General features: G+C 47.5%; 3 protein-coding genes across 4 annotated transcripts in view; 1 reads left to right on the forward strand and 2 right to left on the reverse strand.

The window, feature by feature from the left end:
• Positions 1–10,924, reverse strand: part of ANP32E (acidic nuclear phosphoprotein 32 family member E) — a 30,308-nt gene extending 19,384 nt beyond the window's left edge. For both annotated transcript variants that reach the window (XM_074318850.2, XM_019739920.3), the window contains exons 1-3: positions 10,792–10,924; positions 8,832–9,078; positions 6,128–6,244 (exon numbers count right to left, since the gene is read on the reverse strand). In XM_074318850.2, coding sequence (XP_074174951.1) covers positions 6,128–6,244; positions 8,832–8,885 — 171 coding nt within the window. In that variant the 5' untranslated portion in view covers positions 8,886–9,078; positions 10,792–10,924. The remainder of the gene's footprint in view (positions 1–6,127; positions 6,245–8,831; positions 9,079–10,791) is intronic.
• On the forward strand, positions 10,780–16,775 carry CA14 (carbonic anhydrase 14). Its single transcript, XM_019739917.3, has 11 exons — positions 10,780–10,867; positions 12,817–12,837; positions 13,902–14,081; positions 14,463–14,605; positions 14,830–14,925; positions 15,095–15,161; positions 15,349–15,506; positions 15,603–15,723; positions 15,966–15,986; positions 16,095–16,179; positions 16,303–16,775. The coding sequence occupies exons 1-11, from the start codon at positions 10,813–10,815 to the stop codon at positions 16,364–16,366; spliced, it is 1,011 nt and encodes a 336-aa protein (XP_019595476.2). The 5' UTR covers positions 10,780–10,812; the 3' UTR covers positions 16,367–16,775.
• Positions 16,776–17,102: 327 nt separating this feature from the next.
• Positions 17,103–20,484, reverse strand: APH1A (aph-1A gamma-secretase subunit). The gene is made up of 7 exons (XM_019739929.3): positions 20,350–20,484; positions 19,636–19,806; positions 19,404–19,477; positions 19,038–19,160; positions 18,762–18,889; positions 18,237–18,360; positions 17,103–17,910 (listed from the first exon to the last, which is right to left on the reverse strand). The coding sequence occupies exons 1-7, from the start codon at positions 20,460–20,462 to the stop codon at positions 17,846–17,848; spliced, it is 798 nt and encodes a 265-aa protein (XP_019595488.1). The 5' UTR covers positions 20,463–20,484; the 3' UTR covers positions 17,103–17,845.
• Positions 20,485–20,826: the final 342 nt, after the last annotated feature.

The following is a 20,826-nucleotide window of genomic DNA, read 5'->3' on the forward strand; positions in this document are numbered from 1 at the left end:
ACCTTTAACATAATTAATCACAGTTAATTTAAATACTCTGATAATCCAACATATGTGTCGTATCTGAGTCTGGTTCTGATGCTTGTTTTGTCTTTTTAGACTGTTTTTTCTTGGCCTTTTTGCATATATTCTTTTTTTTTTTTTCTGACAAATATCCTGTACTGAATAATGTAAACTAAAGTAAATAGGACTTTACTGTGATAATTTATTTTAATCTGGCTAGGTGTTGGGCTGTGTTTAATGTTTGTTGTAGCTATAGTTATTAGAGGCTTCAAGTTCATCTAGTACCCTTGTCTTTGCCGCCATTCTTGGCTTGGAGGATTCACAAGGTACTACTACTCCTCGGAGAGAGTCTGTGTTCTGCTGCTCTTTCAGCTGTCACTTACTGTGTCATTATAGTGGGGACTTGTTGGTGTGTTAGGAGGGTGTGGCTGAGGGGAAGTATTTTATAATCTTCTGAGTAAGTCTCAGTTTTGGTTTTCTGATGTGTCTCAGGGCTGTGGCCTTCTCAAGGGTTCTGTTTCTCTTCCAGTGCTATAGTTTATTTTTCCCTTTCCTGCTACTCCTTTCCCTGGCCAAAGCATTCCCATTCTATTTCCTTGAAGCCCTGTCTCCTGTTGATTGTTTTGTCCCCCTAGATGAGACCAGAAAGCTGGATGGGACTGGAGGAATAGAGAAATTTGAGAAGATTTTTAATTTCTTAAGAAAATCTTTCTCAAATGTTTACCATGAGAACTTAGTTGCATTCTGAACGGAAAGCCTAAGAAAAAGTGGAGATACTCCTAACACTGTGACACCTGAGAATTTCTTCCTCTTCTGCTAGTCCACACTCAGCCTCCAGAAATTTATCAAAATCACCAGTTTATGGCTTCAGAACTTCTGCTCCTGGTGAGAATGCTTCCGTAAGTCTCTGAATACACCCGTCTCTCCAGATTTCAGGGGGGTAGTTTACCCTACAGCTTTACTTCTCTGATGGCCCAGAAAATTTTGCTGATTTTCAGTTTTCCCAGCTTTTTCCTGTTGTAAGGATGGAAATGATAACTTCCAAGATCTTTTCACATTGGATGTGAGGTACCGAGAGCCCTCAAAATCATAGAGGAAAGTAGAACCGTGGTTGCTGGGGGCTACATGAACTGTTAACCAGCTTATAGGCGGCATGACAGCTTCACTCTGTGAAATTTTAGGCAGCTCAGGCACCATGCAGCTTTGGTGAGGGGAGGCTTCATCTTCAAATCTGCAAGCTTGCCTGCTCATTCCAGCCAAGAGTCCAAAGCTATGGCGGCTTGATGCTGAGATGCTGAGAGTGGATCCCAGGAAAGGAGCTGGGCGGGGCCACTCCGGCTGCTCCTGGTACACACTGCCCCTACAGCAGCTTGCTTAAACAGTTGTTTCTTGATCATGTTTGTTTGTTTAAATAAAAAAGGCTCTTCAGCATTTGGCCAGAGTGTTGTGCAGGTTGCTCTATCTATGCGCACTTACAATTATGCTCCAACCAAGTGTGTCCCAAAGATTTCCCATGCAACATGCGTACATCACGATGGTTTAGGAGGCTTGTCTTAGGCGCCACAAGATGAGCAGAGCTCCACACACTCACCAGAATCTTAAAAGTCTATATAGAGGCCTTAACGGGCTTCAGTCATGTACTGATTACAATATTCAAAACAATATTCATAGAAGGAAGAGCTTGTGAAAATTAAAAATATAAAGGCAGAACTTAATAATACACATCTTTTAAATGCCTTACTCATAAATGTGAACGGATAGGTAAGACCACCAAATACCTTAGAAAGGGTTTTCACGTAAAAGCAGAGACCAAAAACAAAAACAAAAACTCCCTGAAAAAAAAAAAGAACTCAGAGGAAACAGATGGTGCAGGAAGCAAAGAAAACAATTTTTTTTAAAAAGCCTAAGTTAATATCATAACATAATGTATTCATGAAAATAAAAGAAAATAACTATGAAAACAATATTCATAGAAGGAAGAGCTTGTAAAAATTAAAAATATAAAGGCAGAACTTAATAATTCAATAGAAGGAGTGACAGATAAAGTTGAGGAACTCTTTCTAAAAATAGAACAGAAAGCAAAGAGATGGAAAATAGAAGGAAAAACTTAAAACTTTTAGAGAAGGGTTCAAAAGATTCAGCATACAATTAACAGGAGTTTCAGAGAAAGAGAACATATAAAACAAAATTGTCAAAAAAAAATATGAGAAAATATCCCAGAGCTGAAGAACACAAGTTTTTAGACAAATGAGCCCACTGAATACCCTTCCAAGAAATAAAGAAGACCTACGCCATGGTACATTATCATAAAATTATAGAACACCTAAAAGAAAGGAAAGATACTAAATTGTAAAAAGCTTCCAGAGAGAAAAGAAGCCAGTCTAACTTAGAACTGGAGGATAGAGGGCTCCAAGAAAAATATTCCTGTAAAAAAGAAAGTTAGGACAGATTACCTGATCTGTTTGAACATAATGAGAGAGGAGTTATATTTTAAACAATAAGTTTAGAGATGAATGAGCAACTAAAAAACTAAAGCCAAAAGGGGGGGGGGGGGCATTATTAATTCAAAGGAAATTAAAAGTTGCACAAGAAAGGAAATATACACTCCTTGGCTTTGCTGTGAGTAAATATTGATGATATTAATAATTTAAATGCTGAATACTGATTTAACTAAACTTGTGATAAACTATATCAGAAGGATAGCGTAGAAATACGGGTTGGGGAGGGAGTGTTGCATAAAAGAGATAAGTCCTCATCTTTCATAGTTGGAAGTTAACAGACAATAACATCTAAAATGAAAAAAGTCAAGAAACAGTAGTATTTCTAGTAAACAGGTTTTTGGAAATTTGGAGTTATAGACTAGAAGAAACAGTTAAAAAGTTACAGAAATTGTCTCTAGGAAGCAGGAATTTTCTAGAGGAAAGTAGACAAATGAGCCCACTGAATACCCTTCCAAGAAATAAAAAAGACCTACACCATGGTACATTATCATAAAATTATAGAACACCTAAAAGAAAGGAGCATAGAGTATTTCATTATGATTTTTCTTGGTCTATTTGACTTTTTAAACTGTGTACCTGAACTACTTTGATAAAAATAAAAGTCAAATTTAAAAATAATCTGAGGTAGCTAACGATTGACTTGCGAACCTTCTACAAACACAACAAAACATACTGAGTGGATTAGCTGTCCTTAAGCCAATGTCTGCTTTTCTTATTCTGCAGTAGAAAATAAGAAGATAGGTATACTTTGTTATATAGAAGTTTAGTGTGCTAGATCCAAACTTACAGTTATAAAATAGAGGACTTATTCAATGGATATTGACAGGATTTTGGTATACTCTTCTGCCATGTGTTCCAATAAGTATGCTCCCATGTTTATTAATACAGTTGAGATTTTTGCCAAGGCTGTGTTTGTGTTTCTATTTCACTTCAGTTCAATCAAATCCGTGGCTTCCCCAAAATACCAAAAGCAAAGTCTTAGTAATCAAAGAGTTAAATGCAATCCTACTGAAATATACTGCAATTTGATAGAAGCCAGGTGACTGGTGCAGTGTGGTCCCTTTAAGCCAAGTTTTCTCCTGCTTGGTTATATGAGCTATTTTGAGAAGCAGTATTTTGCATTAGTATAAATTATTATAATAGTATTTCTTGTAAAATGATGGGTTTACTTTCAATATATGTCCTTGAAGAGCTTGCTACACTCACTAATGTAGACTTTACTCATCTTTAAGCCAAAATTTCTTCCACATGAACACAGCTCTCACTTTATACTGAAAATCATTGAGAAGATGGGATTCACTGTACAAAAATTTAACCTTGATACAAGTGAATTTTATTTCTGTGTGATAGCTAAAAGGTCACAAGGGAGAAAAAAATACTGAATTTTTGCCTAACTGTGGAACACCGATTATAGGGTCCTTTGTTTATCTCTACAAAGAAAGAGTGACAACTCGTGTACATGCCATTGGAAAAATATAGCCTTTATGGAGAGCAATATGGAAAGAAATATAGCAAAAACCCTAAAAAAAGGGCACATCCCAAATTAAAACCAAAAGGAAATACGACTACACACCTATTAGAACGGCTACTCTTTTGTTTTGTTTTTGTAACTCAATATTAAGTGTGGAGAAACTGAGCTCTCATACATTGCTGGTGGGAATGAAAAACAGTACAACCACTATGAATAACAGTTTGGCAGTTTCTTACAAAGTTACACATACACTCACCATACAACCCAGCATTAGGTATTTACTCAAGAACAACAAAAACATATGTCCACTCACAAACCTGTAATCGAGGGTTTATTCATGGTTGCCAACAACTAGAAACAACCCACATGTTCTTCAACTGGTAAGTTGGACAAACAAACTGCGGTATATCTATATAATAGAAAAACTCAGCAATAAAATGAAACACATTTTGATATGCAACAACATAAGTGAATGCTAAGTGAAAGAAGCCAGACGCAAAAGGCTACATGCTGTATAATATAATACCTAAGACATTCTGGAAAAGGCAAAATTATAGGGTCAGAAAACATGTCACTAGTGACTAAAAGACGAGTTGGGGAAGAAAAGCTGACCTCAAAGAGGCAGGAGGAAATTAGGGGGAGGCCAGAGGTGATGAATTGTTCCGTAGTTTTATCATGATGATGGTTACACAACTGTATGTATTTGTCAAAACTCATAGAACTATACACTAAAAACAGTGAATTTTACTGTGTGTAAGCTGTACTTCCATAAACTTGATTTTAACAAAAGGAATGAATTTGAACTTTTTCACAATAAAAAGTTTTTTAACAAAATATATACCCTCTTGCAATTCTACTTCTGAAAAACAATTGGACTAGTGTGTAAATATATATGAACAAGAATATTCTAATTGAATTAGTGTTTGTCATAGGTAAAATCTGGATTAAAAAATAACACAAAAAACCAAACTGTCAAAAGGCAGAAGATTGGTTAAATACATTAGGTTACTTCTATATAACATGAAGCACTTTAAATTGGTGCATCGTGTTGCATCTTCTCTGTCAACATGTTTTTGACAGAGAAGAATGTTCACAAAATAGAGTTAGAAAAAAAGGTTAGAGGCCAATTATGTATATTGTATGGTCCTATTTTTATAAAAAATACAGTATTTATACAAAATATATGCATTTAGACATAACTTTATAGAAAAAAGTTTATGACATCAGAATGTTAACAGTAGTTATCTCTAATTGGGAGAATTTTGAGTGATGTATGTTTCTGAATATTCTATTTTCCCCAAACTAATCAGGTATTACTTGTATAATTAAATAATAATAATTAAGAGGAAAAGCGATAAGCCATTGCCAAGATCTGGTATTCTCTAGCATTCTGGAGCCAACTCCAAGTAGCTATTTCCTTTCAATTGTTTTTAATAGGAGCAAAAAGGTTAGCTCTTCCCAACGTGCATGGATTTATAACCAACCTGCTACTTAACTAAAACGTATGTGACACACGAATAAGCACGTTGATAGCAGAATGATGGGGAGAATACAGGATCTATGAGCTCATTAATAACTGCATTTCACTTTTGTAGATGTTGCCTTAGAAATGACTTGAATCTTAAAAAATGGGCTTGTTGGATTTTGCATTTGGCTTTCCTTCTCAGAGCAATGCCTTCTCACTACTACAGGAAATTAACTGAGGCATCAGCAGCCAGATCCAGAAATGCCCTCTGTTTTCCTTAAAGGCTTTTATTTTTGTTTTGTAAGTATTTTAACACATTCTGAATTAGGGGTCAGTCAGAGCCTGGTTCTTTGTCCTATTAATATTTCTCTGTGACATCAGCCAAGTCACTTTACCTTTCAAGACTCACATCGTTTTGAAAAATGTAGAGAAATTCTGAGAGCAGACTGTCAATGAAAGCACAGCAAGCTCTTTCGCTATAAGGTTTCTGAGAAATCCCAATCATTTGTCACAATCTGATCTGAGAACAGACTTTGCATTCATGGGATGATTTAAATTAGTAATAAGCTACCCATCGTCACAAGATTTTGGTATATTATCCGCTGATTTCTATTTCTATAGCGATTCAGACATAAAAGTTCCTTCAAAAACAAAGAAAAAGTTCTCTTTAAACCAGAATCTTCTCACCTTCTCAGAGGGAAGTGGTAGAAGTGTTACTGTCTTTTGCTTGGGTTGGTCCACAACCTTCATTTGAGTTAGATGAATAGTAGAGAAGGGGAGAACACCGGCAGAATGAGGTGGCCCCTAAAGAAGATGGAACAAATAATTACAATTCTAGGGCACCATGATATCCTTTTTCTTTCCTCCTTACAAAGGAAGCAGTTTATTAAATATACTAAGGAGGAACGGCCGGTTTGCCCAGTGGTTAGAGCACAGCACTCATAACACCGAAGTCACCGGTTCAATTTCCACATAAGCCATTGAGCTGAGCCTCCACAACTAGATTGAAAACAACAACTTGACTTGGAGCTGATGGGTCCTGGAAAAACACAGTTCCCCAATATTCCACCCCCCAAAAAAGGTCCTTAAATTAAAAAATACATATATGTATATATGTGTGTGTATATGTATGTGTGTGTGTGTGTATGTATATATATATATATATATATATATATATATATATATATATATATATATATATATAAAATCCTGTTTTGACATCACCTATCCTTTGATGTCACTCTCAGATCTCAGAGACAGTGAAGCATGGGTCTGCCTGCCTTGGAGAAGCAATTTTTATGTTCTTACATATAACTATAGAACCTGGTTATACTCCCATCCTGTGGAGACTGTTGACATTAGGTAAAGAAAATCTAAAAAAAAAAAGAAAAAAGAAAATCTCACCGCCAATTGCCCACCTGCCTTGGTTTCCGTAACACTTTGCTACACCACAGTTTAGAACTTCTCACCATTGTGTTGCAGTAATTGGCTAAGGTAGCTGCATCTGCTAAGAGATTATGAAATTCTTCAGAGCAGGGATTGTCGTATTAATTTTTTATTTCTAGGGCTTGGCACGGTGCCTACCTCCTAGAAATACTCAATATATGTTTATAAACTAGCAAAGGTATCGTTGCTATCCTCTACAAAGAACAGATCCAGAAGCTGGCATCCCTATAAAGACAGGCAAACTCCTCACTACCTCTGCTTCTCCAGTTGGCGCAGGCCATTGATTTTCGTGTGTCCCTCAGCCTGGTACCATCAGCACCACCTGGTGACCTGTTAGAAATGCAAATCTCTGGATAGAGTCCAGACCTACGGAATCAGAAGCTGCGGTGGGGGGAGGCCCAGAAATCTGTATTTTAACAAGCTTTCCAGGTCAGTCTGATGCACACGGACGTTTGAGAAGCAGTGTGGCAGGAGAAAGTTCAATGGCACCTGTGTCCTTGACCTGCTTCAGCTTGGCAGCGATATGACCAGCCATAGGAGAATCCCTAAATCCCTCAAAACTCAGTCTTTACAGGGTAAACAAGGGAGTTGGAATGCTGCCTGAGGACCCTTCTGGTCTAAAATTCTGTGAAATACCAAAGGTAGAAAGAAAGTAAATAAATGTCCCAATGACTAGATTCATTCATTCATTCAGCAAATATTTATGTACCAGGCAGTGTTCTGGGCATGGAATCAATGCATGACACAAAAATCACTCCTTTTTAATTAAATTTGCAACATTTCACACCACAAACTCTTATCTGTCCTATGTTTATAAGATTCTCATGCTGCATCTGTCCTGAAATGTGAACCAGAAAACTGAGAAAATGATCCAGAGTTCAGACCACCCCCTCCCCCAAATTACTTTGACTTGAATTCTTGGAAGCTTTTGTATTGGCTTAAGGGATTTCAGTACCAATATGTTAGAAAACAATCGTGTGGTAATACATAAATGTGATTATCAAGTTAGAATATCTCTGGGTCTACTTGGCTTCATGGCACAAAGTTGCTTGCACTTTTAGGAAATCAAATTCCATCTAATTCCGTCTCCTCCTCGATTCTCTCTTCTCAGCAATTAGTTACCACCTGTACTGCCTGAGGAAGTTCCTGCGCTGAACATTCTGTCCTTTCCATCTGCCTCCCTTCCTCACTGAACTCTCATATACACCACCATACAATCTCAGAGCGCTGCGTGGGTTCCTGTAAGGTGATTTAGACTAATCGGGATACTCAGTGAGTTTAACTATCCTTTTTCAAAAGGACCTTTTAAGAAAAAGCAAACCCCCAAGTCACCGCACTTGGACACTTTTGATTCTGACCCATTCGCATTTCACTGCCTTTGAAAGGACAGGAGATGGCGCCAGAAGGCAGCGGGATGTCTTGGTTTTTGTGGGGTTTTAGCCACCCTGGAGGTAAGGAATGGACTGGAGAGAGGCAGGAATTAAAACAAAGGTGCTGGAGTTTGAGCAGCAGTTAAGGTGGAGGAGGGGGGCGGGAGGTGTCTGTCTTGTTTTTTTAAAAGAAAAAAATATATAAGAGTCCTTTTAACACCTACCCAAATCAGCCTGGTGACAACAAAAATATCCACAGTAAATCCAAAGAGCAAAATAAAGTCAAATCCCTGGGGAATACTGCTGGGCTCCCTTCTTGCTCTCCTAGAAACCAGGGCCTTTGTCCATGTGGAGGGTGCGCGGGGCTGGATGGGCTGCTCACTCAGAGGTGGGAAAGTGCTGAGTGGGGCTAAGCCATCTTTGGGAAACAATGATCAATTGTGTAGACAAAAAACCCAAAGCCCACCAGCAGTGAAACACTTCCCAGAAGGAATCAAACACAAAACGTTTTAAATGAAAATTTAAAAAATTCACAGCCAACCAGGAGGTGGCGCCTGGCAAGACACACTACCTACCTTGGGAGGTGGAATTGCGGGGCCCCAGACGCTCCCCAGGAACTCTGAGGTCATTGTGTCCGGGCCTCTTCTTTCATGTCATGCCAAAGATGTCTCTGCTTTCTTCTTCTTTTTTTTCCCCCTTTTTTTCCTGTTCCTCTGTGATAAGTATCCTCATTCCCAGGAAGTCTAATTTACACTCTACCATGTATTCTTCTTAGATGAGATAGATAGGGGCTGTAGGGAAACTTCAAAACATAAAACTTTCCTGTAAGGGAAAAATAATGTGGAGGGTGATGCGGAAAGGGAGTGACATCTGCAAAGAGGCTTTGCTTTGCAGATCAATCACGGGGGACCAAAAGGCATGGCGGGCTCCTGCCTTTGCCTGCACACCCCCTATTCATTTCCGTTCATTTGGCTTTTATCCTGCTCCAGTGTTTACCTTCTGCATCCTTTGTTTTGGCTATTTAGTGCTACTTGGCAAGAGCAAGGAGGGCAGAGGGAGCTCACACACGGGAGCACCCTCCTAGCTGGTGACTGGAGAAGCGTAGGGAGTAGAGAAAGAGGTTTCAGTGTCTGGGTGGAAATTATCTGTGGGTTTCACATTCCCTAATGAGGGATTTAGGGTGTACATTCCGATCGGGATTTCCAGTCCCGTGGAGAGCAAGCACCAGCCCACATTCCTGACACAGCAGCCTCTAAGCACCCCTCGCCCAGCTCCCAGGTGGCTGGTTTCACTCGGTTCTACTCACTCTACTCAGCCCTTTGTTGGGCAGGAGGGAAGACCCTGGGCCCCTCTTCCAACTGGGTCACATGGTCTCTCTCTGCTCCCTCCCCTCCCTTTCTTTGGAGTCCGCCTTTTTTTTTTTTAATGATGGTAGTGAATGTTTCTAAGGTCTCCCCAGCTCTCCTCCTGCCCTGGCCTCCCTGCCAGGGGTTGGTGTCCTCTTCAGTGACAAAAGCCGCCCTAGATCTGGACTCCCTGGGGAGGGAGGTGGCTGGGTCTGGCAGTTGAAGCCGCTGTCTCTCCATGGTGCGGCTGCAGCCCCTCCCCCCGCTGGGCACACAAATGGGCTTTATACAGCAAACAAAACCACCCCCCCACCCAGGCCACACAGGCACGTGGACCCAGGCCTCACCGTGGGAAGGGGGTGGTGACAGGCGCTCTGGACAAGCTCTCTTTGCCTCGCTTCTCATTATTTTCCACAGCCCAGGTTTTAGTCCTTGACTTCCTACCCTCCACTTGCACCCTGAGTCTCCCAACTGCTCCCTGTGACCTGTCTCCTAACTCTGGACTCTTCCTATTCCAGACCTGCCCAAATTCTGCAGGGGATTGGGAACCGGTCCTCCGAGCGGCTGTTCCCTATCCCCCAGGGAGCTGCTCCACAGAGGAGAAGCCAGCCTGAGACTGAGAAATCAGTGTCCCCCTGAAGGGGCTGGATCAGACCCCAAAGCCCTGCTTCCCTGTCTCCTCCCGCTCCAGGGGACACCCATGTGAGTGTGTCTGTGTGAAAAGCAGAGGAAGGAAGAGCTCACCCCAGCTGGGCTCCTGAGCCTGGGCCAGGGCTCCTGTGAGTCCCGCAGGCAGGCGGGCGGGCTCTGAGCCGGGCCATCCTGCCTGCCGAATCGGCTATTTAAGGAGCTGTTAGCCAGCAACCTAGCCAGCCCCCCCTCCCCACGTACACCCGTCCAGAGCCACCTTAAAAGCGGGAAGCAATTGTGAAGTCGCTGGCCAGCAAGTAGAGTGAGGGCTGCAAGGGGAGATAAAAAAGAGAGGGCAGGAAGAGATTTTTCCTGGGGACCCAGAAACCCACGACACCCCACTGAAAACCAACTCCCCTGGAAGCCCGCAGAGACACAGACAGCAAGAGAAAAAGAAATACCTACACTCCACTTCAGGAAATCTCTCTCTCTCCCTTCTCTCTCTCCCTCTCCCCCCACCCTGCCTGCCCTCGTCCTTTAGTTTCCAAACTCCCAGTACCTTCTGCTCCTTCCGAGGACCATGAGGTTCTTCACGCTCCTGCTAGAGGTGATTTGGATCCTGGCTGCAGTCGGGGGTAGGTACATCTGTGTGTCTGTGTGTCTGTACTGATATCCACATGTCCTTAGACGTGCTTAATGCAGGGAGGAGGCGTGTAAAAGGAAGCCTAGGGGCTAGAAAATAGGCTCGGGGATGGGGGAGAAGAGGGGTGGGGAGGAGACAATTTTCCTTCTTTTCCCTTTGCCTTCCCAGCCCTGCTGCTAGTGGAGATGGGGGAGAACTGGGTTGGGGGAGGGGGGTGGACACACACTGGGGAATCTCTGTGCCGGCTACAGACTCTCTCCGGGGCTCTTCCCCAGCTGCAGCCCTCCTGGCCTTCTTTATTTACGAACTCCTCCAATTAGGGAGCCAAAGAGGCCTGGAGACCGAGAGTCCGCCACCTGCCTAAGCCCGACCCTGCTCCCTGACTCTGAACCTCATGGCCAAGGTTCCCTCTTGAGTCCATGAAACTTTCCCAGTTTTTCCCTGAAAGCCGTAGCAATAACAGTCAACATTCTTGGGCCCTTTACAGTTTACAAAGGACTTCCAGGCGCTTCCAGGAGATGAGGGACTCGGGGAAACCGGCCGAGGTGCTCCAGGGGCATCCCCAGGACCCCTCATTTTTGAGTTTCCTGTACTTAACACGCAGTAGGTGTGTGGAGTAAGATTTGCTGGAAGAACAGGGAGAGGGAGGTGTCTAGAGACAGAAGGGGAATGCAGAGAGGATGATGGGGGTGGGAAGCGAAATGAAGAGTTAGAAATTGCATCTGAGGAAAAAGAAAAAAGTAGGGAAAGAGTCTCCAGGAAGAGATGTAGAATTAGTGTGTTAGACTAGATGTAGGTGTAGAATTAGTGGGGAGGGAAGGACACGGCTGTCCCTGCACAGAAGCCGTGAATTCCCGTTGTTGGGGTGTCCCACTCAGCGGGTGAGAAGCTGCCTCCTGCCCTCCTTTGGGCTACTTTTCAGAGTTGTCTGAACTGAGGGATGGGCCAGCAGAAGAGCCCAAGGTTGAGATCAAGGATATCTTAGAAGTATGAGGAATTTGAGGGAATGAGAGAGAAAGAGGAAGGAATTCAGGATTTCTCTCCAAAGCTTCTAGTAATTGGAATAATGCAAAGAAAACCTGCAAGGCCAACCCTTCCCCTTGAAGCGGTTTGGTCCTGGGTGAGGGCTGGACCAGCAGACCCCCTGCCTCTCAGCCCGACCAGACTGCACCAGAGCCTGGCATGTGACCCAGCTGGCAGCTCTCTTTCCCACACACAATGCTTCACTTTCATCCTGTCCCTGCCAGGCTGGTTGCCTGTGCCCACCCACCACCATCAACCTAGAGCGGACCCTGCCGGGACTCCCGCCTTCTTTAGCCATCTGGAAATCTAGGGAATAGAGGCTCCTGGTAATGGGGAAGTTTCCTCTCCACTTCCAGGAACCAGGAGGAGGAACTGAAATGTTCCTTTCCTCCTATAGAGGTACTGGGACATGAAGGAGAACATTATTGAAATGTTCATTTCCAGCTCAGTGCCTGGATGCCTGCAATGCTTCAAAGCAAAGGAATAATCGCCCTTCTCCCCTCAGTGGCACCCCCCACTCTGAACCCCTATCCCCTCCCCTTGTTCCAGTCCCTCTGCCCACACCCTCACCTCACCCCAATCCTATAAGAGTTAGATTGGCTCCGCTCAGGCTGGAGGAAACTAAGGACGGCGGATGGCGCGTTTGGGTCCAGGTTAATTTTAGTCTCCAGGCTTTATCTCTTTTCATTTCTCCTCCCCCTTTACTCAGCAAGCACAAGCACAGCCTGGCTGGTGATTTTAAATAGGCCCCCCGACCTTTCCACCGAGGTGTCCAGTTTCAGGGTTTCCTTTGGGAAGTGCTGGAGCTGAGGGAGGAGACGGAGCAGAGGGAGGTGGGGCGGGACGCAGTGCCCGCCCCAGGGAGGGCCCTGACCCCGGCTGCGCCGCCGCTGTAACCCCAATTCTTCTGCCTTGCAGGTCACCACTGGACGTATGAGGGTGAGAGCGGAACCTAAGGCCTACCCGCACCCCTTTCACACTGGGACCTCTTCACCTGACAGGAAGATTTATGTCCTGGGGTTTCCTAGACCTCCTCACTTCCCATCTTGCTGTGCCCTAGGGTTTGCACGTGTGACTCCTAGACCGGGTTCTAACCACCCAACCCCTCCTCTCCTGATTCAGCAGAAAAGCCAGTTATGTCCTCAGTCTGTGAGATGAGGCAGCTGGGGTGGAAAAGAAACCCGGTGGGGAAAGAACTGTGAGCTCAGCTGCCACTTCACCGTCTGGCTCTTCATCCTAATCAATCCTCCCCCACCCCCTGTATCTGGCATTGGGACGGAGCGTGAGGTCAGGGGTGAGGAAGAGACTGGCAGGATAGTTTGTGACCCTGGTGGAGGTGGAACTCAATTCCTTTGAACTTCTAATTAATAACTGAACTCCAGAGTCAATGCTAGGTCCTGGCGGAGAGTAAAAAACAGATGAGGGAAAGCCAGTAGCTCTGAATCCCAAGGACACTTAATAAGGGGCCCCACAGAGCCCCTGCCTCTCTAGGATCATTTTATTTCCCCCGTTTTCCTGCTCCTACTCTGATCGCCCCTCTCTGGATATGCAGGCATCCTACCTATCCCCTCTTCCCTCATTCAGCTTTCTTGTCTTCAAACTACATGCAAGTAAAAGCCACTACCACCCATTTACCAGGAGAGCTGGGGAATCATTGCACACGTGGGTGGGTGGAGGGAAGTGTAGCATCAGCTCCCACAGGGCCTCCTACCTTGTTTCCCCGAAAATAAGACCGGGTCTTATATTCATTTGTGCTCCAAAAGACGCATTAGGGCTTATGTTCAGGGGATGTCATTCTGAAAAATCATACTAGGGCTGATTTTCCGGTTAGGTCTTATTTTCAGGGAAACACAGTACTCACTCAGCCCCGCACAACGGGGGTCTGCACCTGGGGTGGAGGGAAGGGCATTTCTATCTCCCCACAGATGTATAGCTTGGTGGGGGGTTGCTGAAGGGTGGCTGGGGCTGGAGGGCAGGACAAAGGTTCCGCTAACCCCCACCAGGCCCACATGGCCAACAGCACTGGCCAGCCTCTTACCCGGAGTGTGGAAGCAACGCCCAGTCCCCCATCAACATCCAGACAGACAGTGTGACTTTTGACCCGGAGTTGCCCGCTGTGCAGCCCCACGGATACGAGCAGCCTGGCACCAAGCCCTTGGACCTGCACAATAATGGCCACACAGGTAACAAGCCCAGGCTCCAAGGAGGCGAAAGTTCCAGTTCCAATCTTACAAGTCAGGGGAAATAAGCATTCTCCGAACTTCCAGATTCTAAGAAGGCTTCCTCTATAAATTTGGAGATGTGAGAATGGGGGTGAGGCTCCTGTAGCCCAAGGTAGGAACTGAATGTCGATGAGCAAGTTCAGTGGGTGGATGAGTATCACAGCCTGGGCTTGAGCTTCAGAGAAAGATGAGCTAGAAAAGCAGTGGCCTATGGGAAGAGCTGGGTGCTGTTAGGGAAGGAAGACAGCAGAGGCTGGCCAAGTCTCCCAAGAAGGGTGGCAACCCCGGGGTGAGGATGTGCCACATTCCTCCACCAACCCCAGCTTGCTGTCTTTCTCACAGTGCAACTCTCTCTGCCCCCTACCCTGTATCTGGAGGGACTTCCCCAGAAGTACGTAGCTGCCCAGCTCCACCTGCACTGGGGTCAGAAAGGATCCCCAGGGGGGTCAGAGCACCAGATCAACAGCCAAGCGTCAGCTGCAGAGGTACCAGGGGGCGAAGCCTGGACTAGGACACTGACAGGCACGGGCGCTGCAGGGAAAAGGAAGGATCTGGAAACTGGGCAAAGCCGGAGTTGGGGGATAATTCCAAGCTGCGTGGGACAGATGTAGGACATGCTGGAGCTGGTGGGGGGGGGGGGAGCTAGGGTGGAAGCCTTTGGGAGGGGGCAGTGGGGAAACATGCAATGATTCCATGCCTCTCCCCTCAGCTCCACATCGTACATTACGACTCTGATTCCTATCACAGCTTGAGTGAGGCCGCCACGAGGCCTCAGGGCCTGGCTGTCTTGGGCGTTCTCCTGGAGGTCAGTGGCCCCACTCCCTCCCAGGTCTCCCTCCACCCCCCGCATCCCTCAGTCCTATTCTGCCCGTGTCTGTTGCTGGTCTCGCTGCCAAGGCAAGTCAACAACCACTCTGACCCTTTGTTCTCTACATGGACTCATGCCAAACTCTCCCCCTTTCCTCTCCTTCCAGGTGGGTGAGACTGAGAACCCAGCTTACGAACACATTCTGAGTCACTTGCATAAAATTAGGTATAAAGGTGAGCCCTAAAAATCTGTTTTAGGACAAAGTGAGATTGGACTTCAGGGAAACTCCCCCCTCCCCCACCCCAAAAGGCCTCAGAGACCTGGGGTGAGGAAGTTAGGTGTCAGGGAGTTCCACTCATGGAGGCGTGTCCACGTCAGCTAGGGTGCAGTGAGAAGGTGACCCCAGTATGTGCTCCGCAGGTCAGAATACCTCAGTGCTTCCCTTCAACGTGCGAGCGCTGCTCCCCCCACTGCTGGCACAGTTCTTCCGTTACAATGGCTCGCTCACCACACCCCCCTGCTACCAGAGTGTGCTCTGGACTGTCTTCAATCGAAGGGCCCAGATTTCAAAGGGACAGGTGAGTGGTGGAGAGCAGAGGCAGAAGTACAACTGTACCAACGCTTTCCCTCTCCTGAGCGACACTTCTCCCCTAATCCCACTCCTGTACCCCCAGCTGGAAAAGCTTCAGGAGACACTGTTCTCCACAGAGAAGGAACCCTCTACGCTCCTGGTACAGAACTACCGACTCCCCCAACCTCTCAATCAGCGACCGGTCCTGGCTTCTTTCATCCAAGGTGACTGAACAGGGCTTGGAACGGAGATGGGAAGCTGGGGGACTCAACGACAGGAACTAGGGAGCCCCTGGGAAGGAAAAGAAGGCTAAGAGGGGAAGGGTTTCCAGGACTTGCTTGGACTGGGAACCAGTCCCCAACCCTGAGTGGCCAGGTGACTTCCCCAGCATAGAGGCACAGTGGGCTGCTCCCAGCTCCCAGGACGGGATCTGAAGTTTCCCTGACCCAAGTTTTCTTCCCTACAGCGGAATCCTTGTATACCACAGGTAAGACGCCTCCTCAGGTATGGGGCAGGGGGTGGGGGCTTCTCCATGAGCGAGGGAAAGGCTCAGTGTCTGTTAGTCCTAGGCTGACACCTTCCATCTTTCTCCCAGGTGAAATGCTGAGCCTAGGGGTGGGAATCTTGGCTGGCTGTCTCTGCCTTCTGCTGGCTGTTTATTTCATCGCTAGGAAGATTCGGTGAGGTCCTACTTTCCATTCCTCTAGTCCTTGCTTTTCTACTGAAAAGCATCCCCCTATTCCACCTCTCATCCGTCTCACCTAGGACACTAGTCACGCCTATGAACCACTTCCCCCATCCAGGAAGAAGATGCTGCGAAATCGGAAGACTGTGGTCTTCACCGCAACACAAACCACGGAGGCATAGACTCCTGCTCGGACATCACGGATGCCTTCCCCTCACGCCTATCGGGGAGCTTCTAGAATGGGGTGCAGGAACTGGCCAGAAAATACTGTAGGAGTAGCAGGCAGACAACCCTCCTTCCTCCAGACAGCCCCTATAGAGAGGCATGGACAAGCTCTTGTTCAAGGAAGAATAGCCGAGCCTTCAGTCTCTCAAAACATATAGATCAGGAGAACCCTACGCTGACAATGCAGAGGACAATCCTTGTTTAGTTGTAGGGGAAGTTGGGACTGTGCCCCAAAGTCCCCCACCCTCTCTCCTTTATGTCCCTTTCCCTAGGTATGGGCAAGCTATCCTCTTAGGAAAAAAACATTGCTGTTTGGGGGGTTATATTTTTGCTCAATGTATTCGGGAATTAAAGTTTCTGACCTCACCTCTGGCCTTACCTTTGGGATTCTTGAGAGTGGGAGCGTTTCTTAATCCCTCAGCTGGTAGAGGTGGGCAAAAGATTGGGGAAAAAGAAGCATGGGTGAATAACTCCTTTTAGCCCAATCCTGGAAGGGAAGATCCATTTCTGGAAAATGCTTAACCCAAAGTTTCTGACGTGTTAAACCACCAGCCCAGATCTCTGCCCTTGCACCAAAGCTAGGTTTGGAGGGGATCAGAGATGACAGGCTAGGAAAGAGGCTAGACGAGACATGAGAGGGCCGAAATTTCAACTAACATGTTGTCCCCTTCCTTAAAAGCCAAGTTCCCCCACAATTATAAAGTCCTTTTTATTAGTCAAAATCACAATCACCTTGATTAAAAGGATGGGACACGCCATCCTCAGCAGAAAATGATACAGTTTATAGAAAACCTTCCCGCCCCTCCCCCAACACACCCCAATTAAAAACTAGAAAAAAATCTGCCCTCCTTCCCTGCGCTGTCACGGTAGGCTGACTCCTCCAGTGGCACTACAGCTCTAGAGTGGGCTAGCTCACCGCAGCACCCTCCATTTCACCTTGGGGAGAGGAGGGATGCTGGTGGTCAAGGAGGTGAAAACATTAGTTCCAGTAATACCAGTTCCCAAACATGCACTTCCTTCCTTTCCCGCAAGGCCCGGACCATGGGGAAAGGTGGACAGATATGAGCCCAGCCATGAGGAGCGATTTGAGGAGGGAAAATAGAGTCCAAGGAGGTTAGGAGAAGAAGTCCAACATATCCTCCCTTCCTGCACTCCAAAAAAAAAAAAAGAAAAAAGGCAGTTTGGGGTCTCCATCACACCAAAAATGGTTCCCCTCAGACCTGAGAAAAAGACCAAGATGTCCAGTCTGGGGAGGGGGTCCTGGGAAACTCAGAGCTCGTCTACCCTTGAGGCTCCATTAAGTTCGTCTTCATGGCAATGCCTAAGCTAGGCCCCTTTTCTTGGCAACCTGCACTGTCCACAACAGGAGATGGAGAAATACAGGACGAGGAGATCAGAGGAGCACCCCAGGCACAGGGGTCCCCCCCCAGGTTCCCTCAATCCTCGGGTGGGATGCGCAGGGCAGAATACACCATCACCTGACTGTCCTCCTGCCGTCGGCCTGCAGAGGGGAAGGGTGGTGAGTCTTGCGCAGGGGGAGAGCAGAGCACTGACACATGGGAAGTCCTGGATAACAAGGGGGTCCCCAGATGGTGGGGAAAAGTGCAGATTCAAACCCACCAGTCACAGACTGGCTCAACCCAGGCTGCTCCTGGTAAAGCCTAAAGGTCACCAGTGGACAAAGCAAAACCCTGAAGGTGGTGGGAAAGACCGACGAGGAGACAGAGAATGGTGAACAATGGACCGGGCGGGGGCTGGACTCAGTCATGGGCAGTGGGCAGACAGGTGGGATCTGTCAGGTGATCAGTCCAGGTAGTCAGTCCTTACACGAGAGGCTGCGCTGGATACCTCGGAGGGACCCTCCAGCTGTGATGAAGGCCCAGAGCCCCATGGAAACAGTGACTGCATAGATGGGCAGCAGGCTGGCCTCGTACCATGGGTTCAGGAATGTCTGGGGATGGGGGTAAGAGTAGAAAAGAGGTTAGATTCTCCCTCTGCCTAATCCCTGTATCCTCTTTGGGCCTTTGACCCAAACCTCCCCGATACTTCTCTCAAATCCTCCAGTCCTCTTTTCACCGCCCCAACATCTTGTGGTTAAAGGGACTTTTGATTTACAGTTCCCTCAAATTCCTCTCACCTCAGGCCATCTGCATGACAGTCTTATTAATCCAAACTCTTCCCCAAAGCAGGTTATATAACCGATGCTGAGGTGAGAGACCTCTAAAGACTCAACTTTTCTACATCCTCTCAAGGTGAGTTCAAAAATGTTAAGAAGTAAGGATGTATTTCCCCTCCATCCCACTCGCCATTAAATTCTTTTCGCTCTAACTCAGGCCCCTGTCCCCAACTCACCAGTCCTGATGTCAGTAGGTGACTCCCAACCACCAGGCCCAAAGTCCAGTACCGTTTCCTCTCACAGGCATCAAAGAACACAACTCCCCAAAAGGTGTGAAGCAGGATGATGGCTGCCGTCAGAAAGGCTGCAGGGAGAGGGGGAGGAGATACATCCCTCACCTTCTCCCCACCTCCTGAGAAGTTAAGCCAGAGATGTCTCCCAGGGACCAACCATAAATCAATCAGAGCCAGAGATGGGTGGGGCACGAAGACAAGAGAGGAAGCATGTCTTACCTGAAGTCAGGAAGTAATACGGTGAGTCTCCATGGATCCCAACCACACCTGGCCCAAGTGCATCGGCCAAAATATTGATAACGGAGAAGACACCACTGATGATACCGAAGGAAAGACCAGAAACTGGGGGGGGGGAGGAGGGGCCTCATCAATGTCAGAGGTCACTGTCGCCTGATTCCCAATGATCCCTCTGCATTCCCAGCCACAGGTACCCCACACCTACTCTCCCTCCAGACCACCTCTCCTTGGAAGTCAGGTATGAAGGAAAGCAAGTAGCCACTTAGAGCAAGCACGTGGATGCTTAGAGACTTCCCTGGGAGAGGGGGGTGTCTGACACCCTCCTCCAGTCCCGCTCCCGTGGCTCACCATAGGCCATCTGGCGGATGGAGATGGGCGATCTTCCGTCCTCACTCAGCGATGCTAACCCCTCATCTGCCTTCCTGGGGTGGGGTGGGGTGGGAAACACGAGGCAGGAATGCTCCTTTCCCCTAATGTCCTCCCTTAGTGCCCCCTCTTCCAAACCACCACCCAGGGGCCGCCCCACTTCTCATAGTGCAATCCACTGCCCTTCTCCCCTCCCGACCATCCATCCTCTTACTTAAGCAGCTTGTAGTAGGCAAAGCGGAACGCCTCCTGTAGAAGAACCGAGACGGCAGCACCAAAAATCAGGAGGCCATACTGGAGCCGGGCATCGGATGGGTCAGTCACATGAACCAAGATGAACCAGACCACAGAGGCCAAGAGCAGAGAGACTAGCCAGAAAAACGCCCTGAGGAAGTAAAAGGACAGTCAGACAGGGAAGGGCACAGGCGGCTGGAGAAATCCAGGAGAACCAACCAAGGCTGCAGCATGAAAAGTGGAAGTTAGACTTCCGGAGGGACAGGGAGCCGACAGGATAGGCGTCTCCACCAAGGGAGTCTGCAGGCATCTGGGAGCAGGGGGTGGGGTCGAACTCTGGTTAGAGTCTTCAGAGCGATGAGACTCAGAGTGCACAAGCCCAGCAGAACGAGGTATCCATTCCTGGACCCTCCCTTAGGGTCGCCGGAGGTCACCACAGCCCCCTCCCGAGTCGTGGCCTTGTGCCTCCTCTGACGTCGCCGGAAGAAGTATAGAGGGAATCTGTGCGATCCCTGGAAGGCGGAAACCAACTGCGGGCAAGGGAAAGTCACCCCAACCCCTGACTCGACCCTTTCCAATCTTTACCTCCCCTCTGTCTCCCCCAACCCAGGCTCCCAAGCTCGCCCCAGTTCCTCCAGCCCCTTCCGGATCTCTCTCTTCCGCACCCTCCTGCGTCTCCCCGACCCCTACTCACCCGGCGACCAGGATGATGACACGAAGAGGGTCCCCGGCCACAGTGATCAAGAAAAGCGCAAAGGCCGGGCCGAAAGCGACAAAAGTGCATCCGAAAAACACTGCGGCCCCCATTGCTTGGCAGCTGGGGGCGGAGAGGAGGCCTGGCCAAGAGAGGCGAATGGGAGGAGCAAGCCAGCTAGGGGGTCCGCGTGGGGTGGCGACGCGACCCCGTAAGGGGCGCGGTGCAATGTCACCCCCGGACCCCAGGGAAGGGGAAGGGGGGGCACCGAAACCCCGAATACGGGTCCGCGCGACTTCCTCTACGGAAGCCGAGGAGGGGACAAACCCCGGCCGCAGCCCTTTGGCCACCTCCCATTTAATCCCCACCCCCGAAGGCCAATGGAGAATCGGCGGGGTGGAGCTGCGGAGGTGGGGGCGTGGCTGCAGGACCTGCTGGGAGTTGTAGTCCTCCTGCGCTTCTGCAGCCCTCCGCCTT

The sequence above is a fragment of the Rhinolophus sinicus genome, chromosome 7 (genome assembly GCF_057876585.1).
Source record: "Rhinolophus sinicus isolate RSI-liver-muscle chromosome 7, RSI-T2T, whole genome shotgun sequence".
NCBI lineage: Eukaryota > Metazoa > Chordata > Mammalia > Chiroptera > Rhinolophidae > Rhinolophus > Rhinolophus sinicus.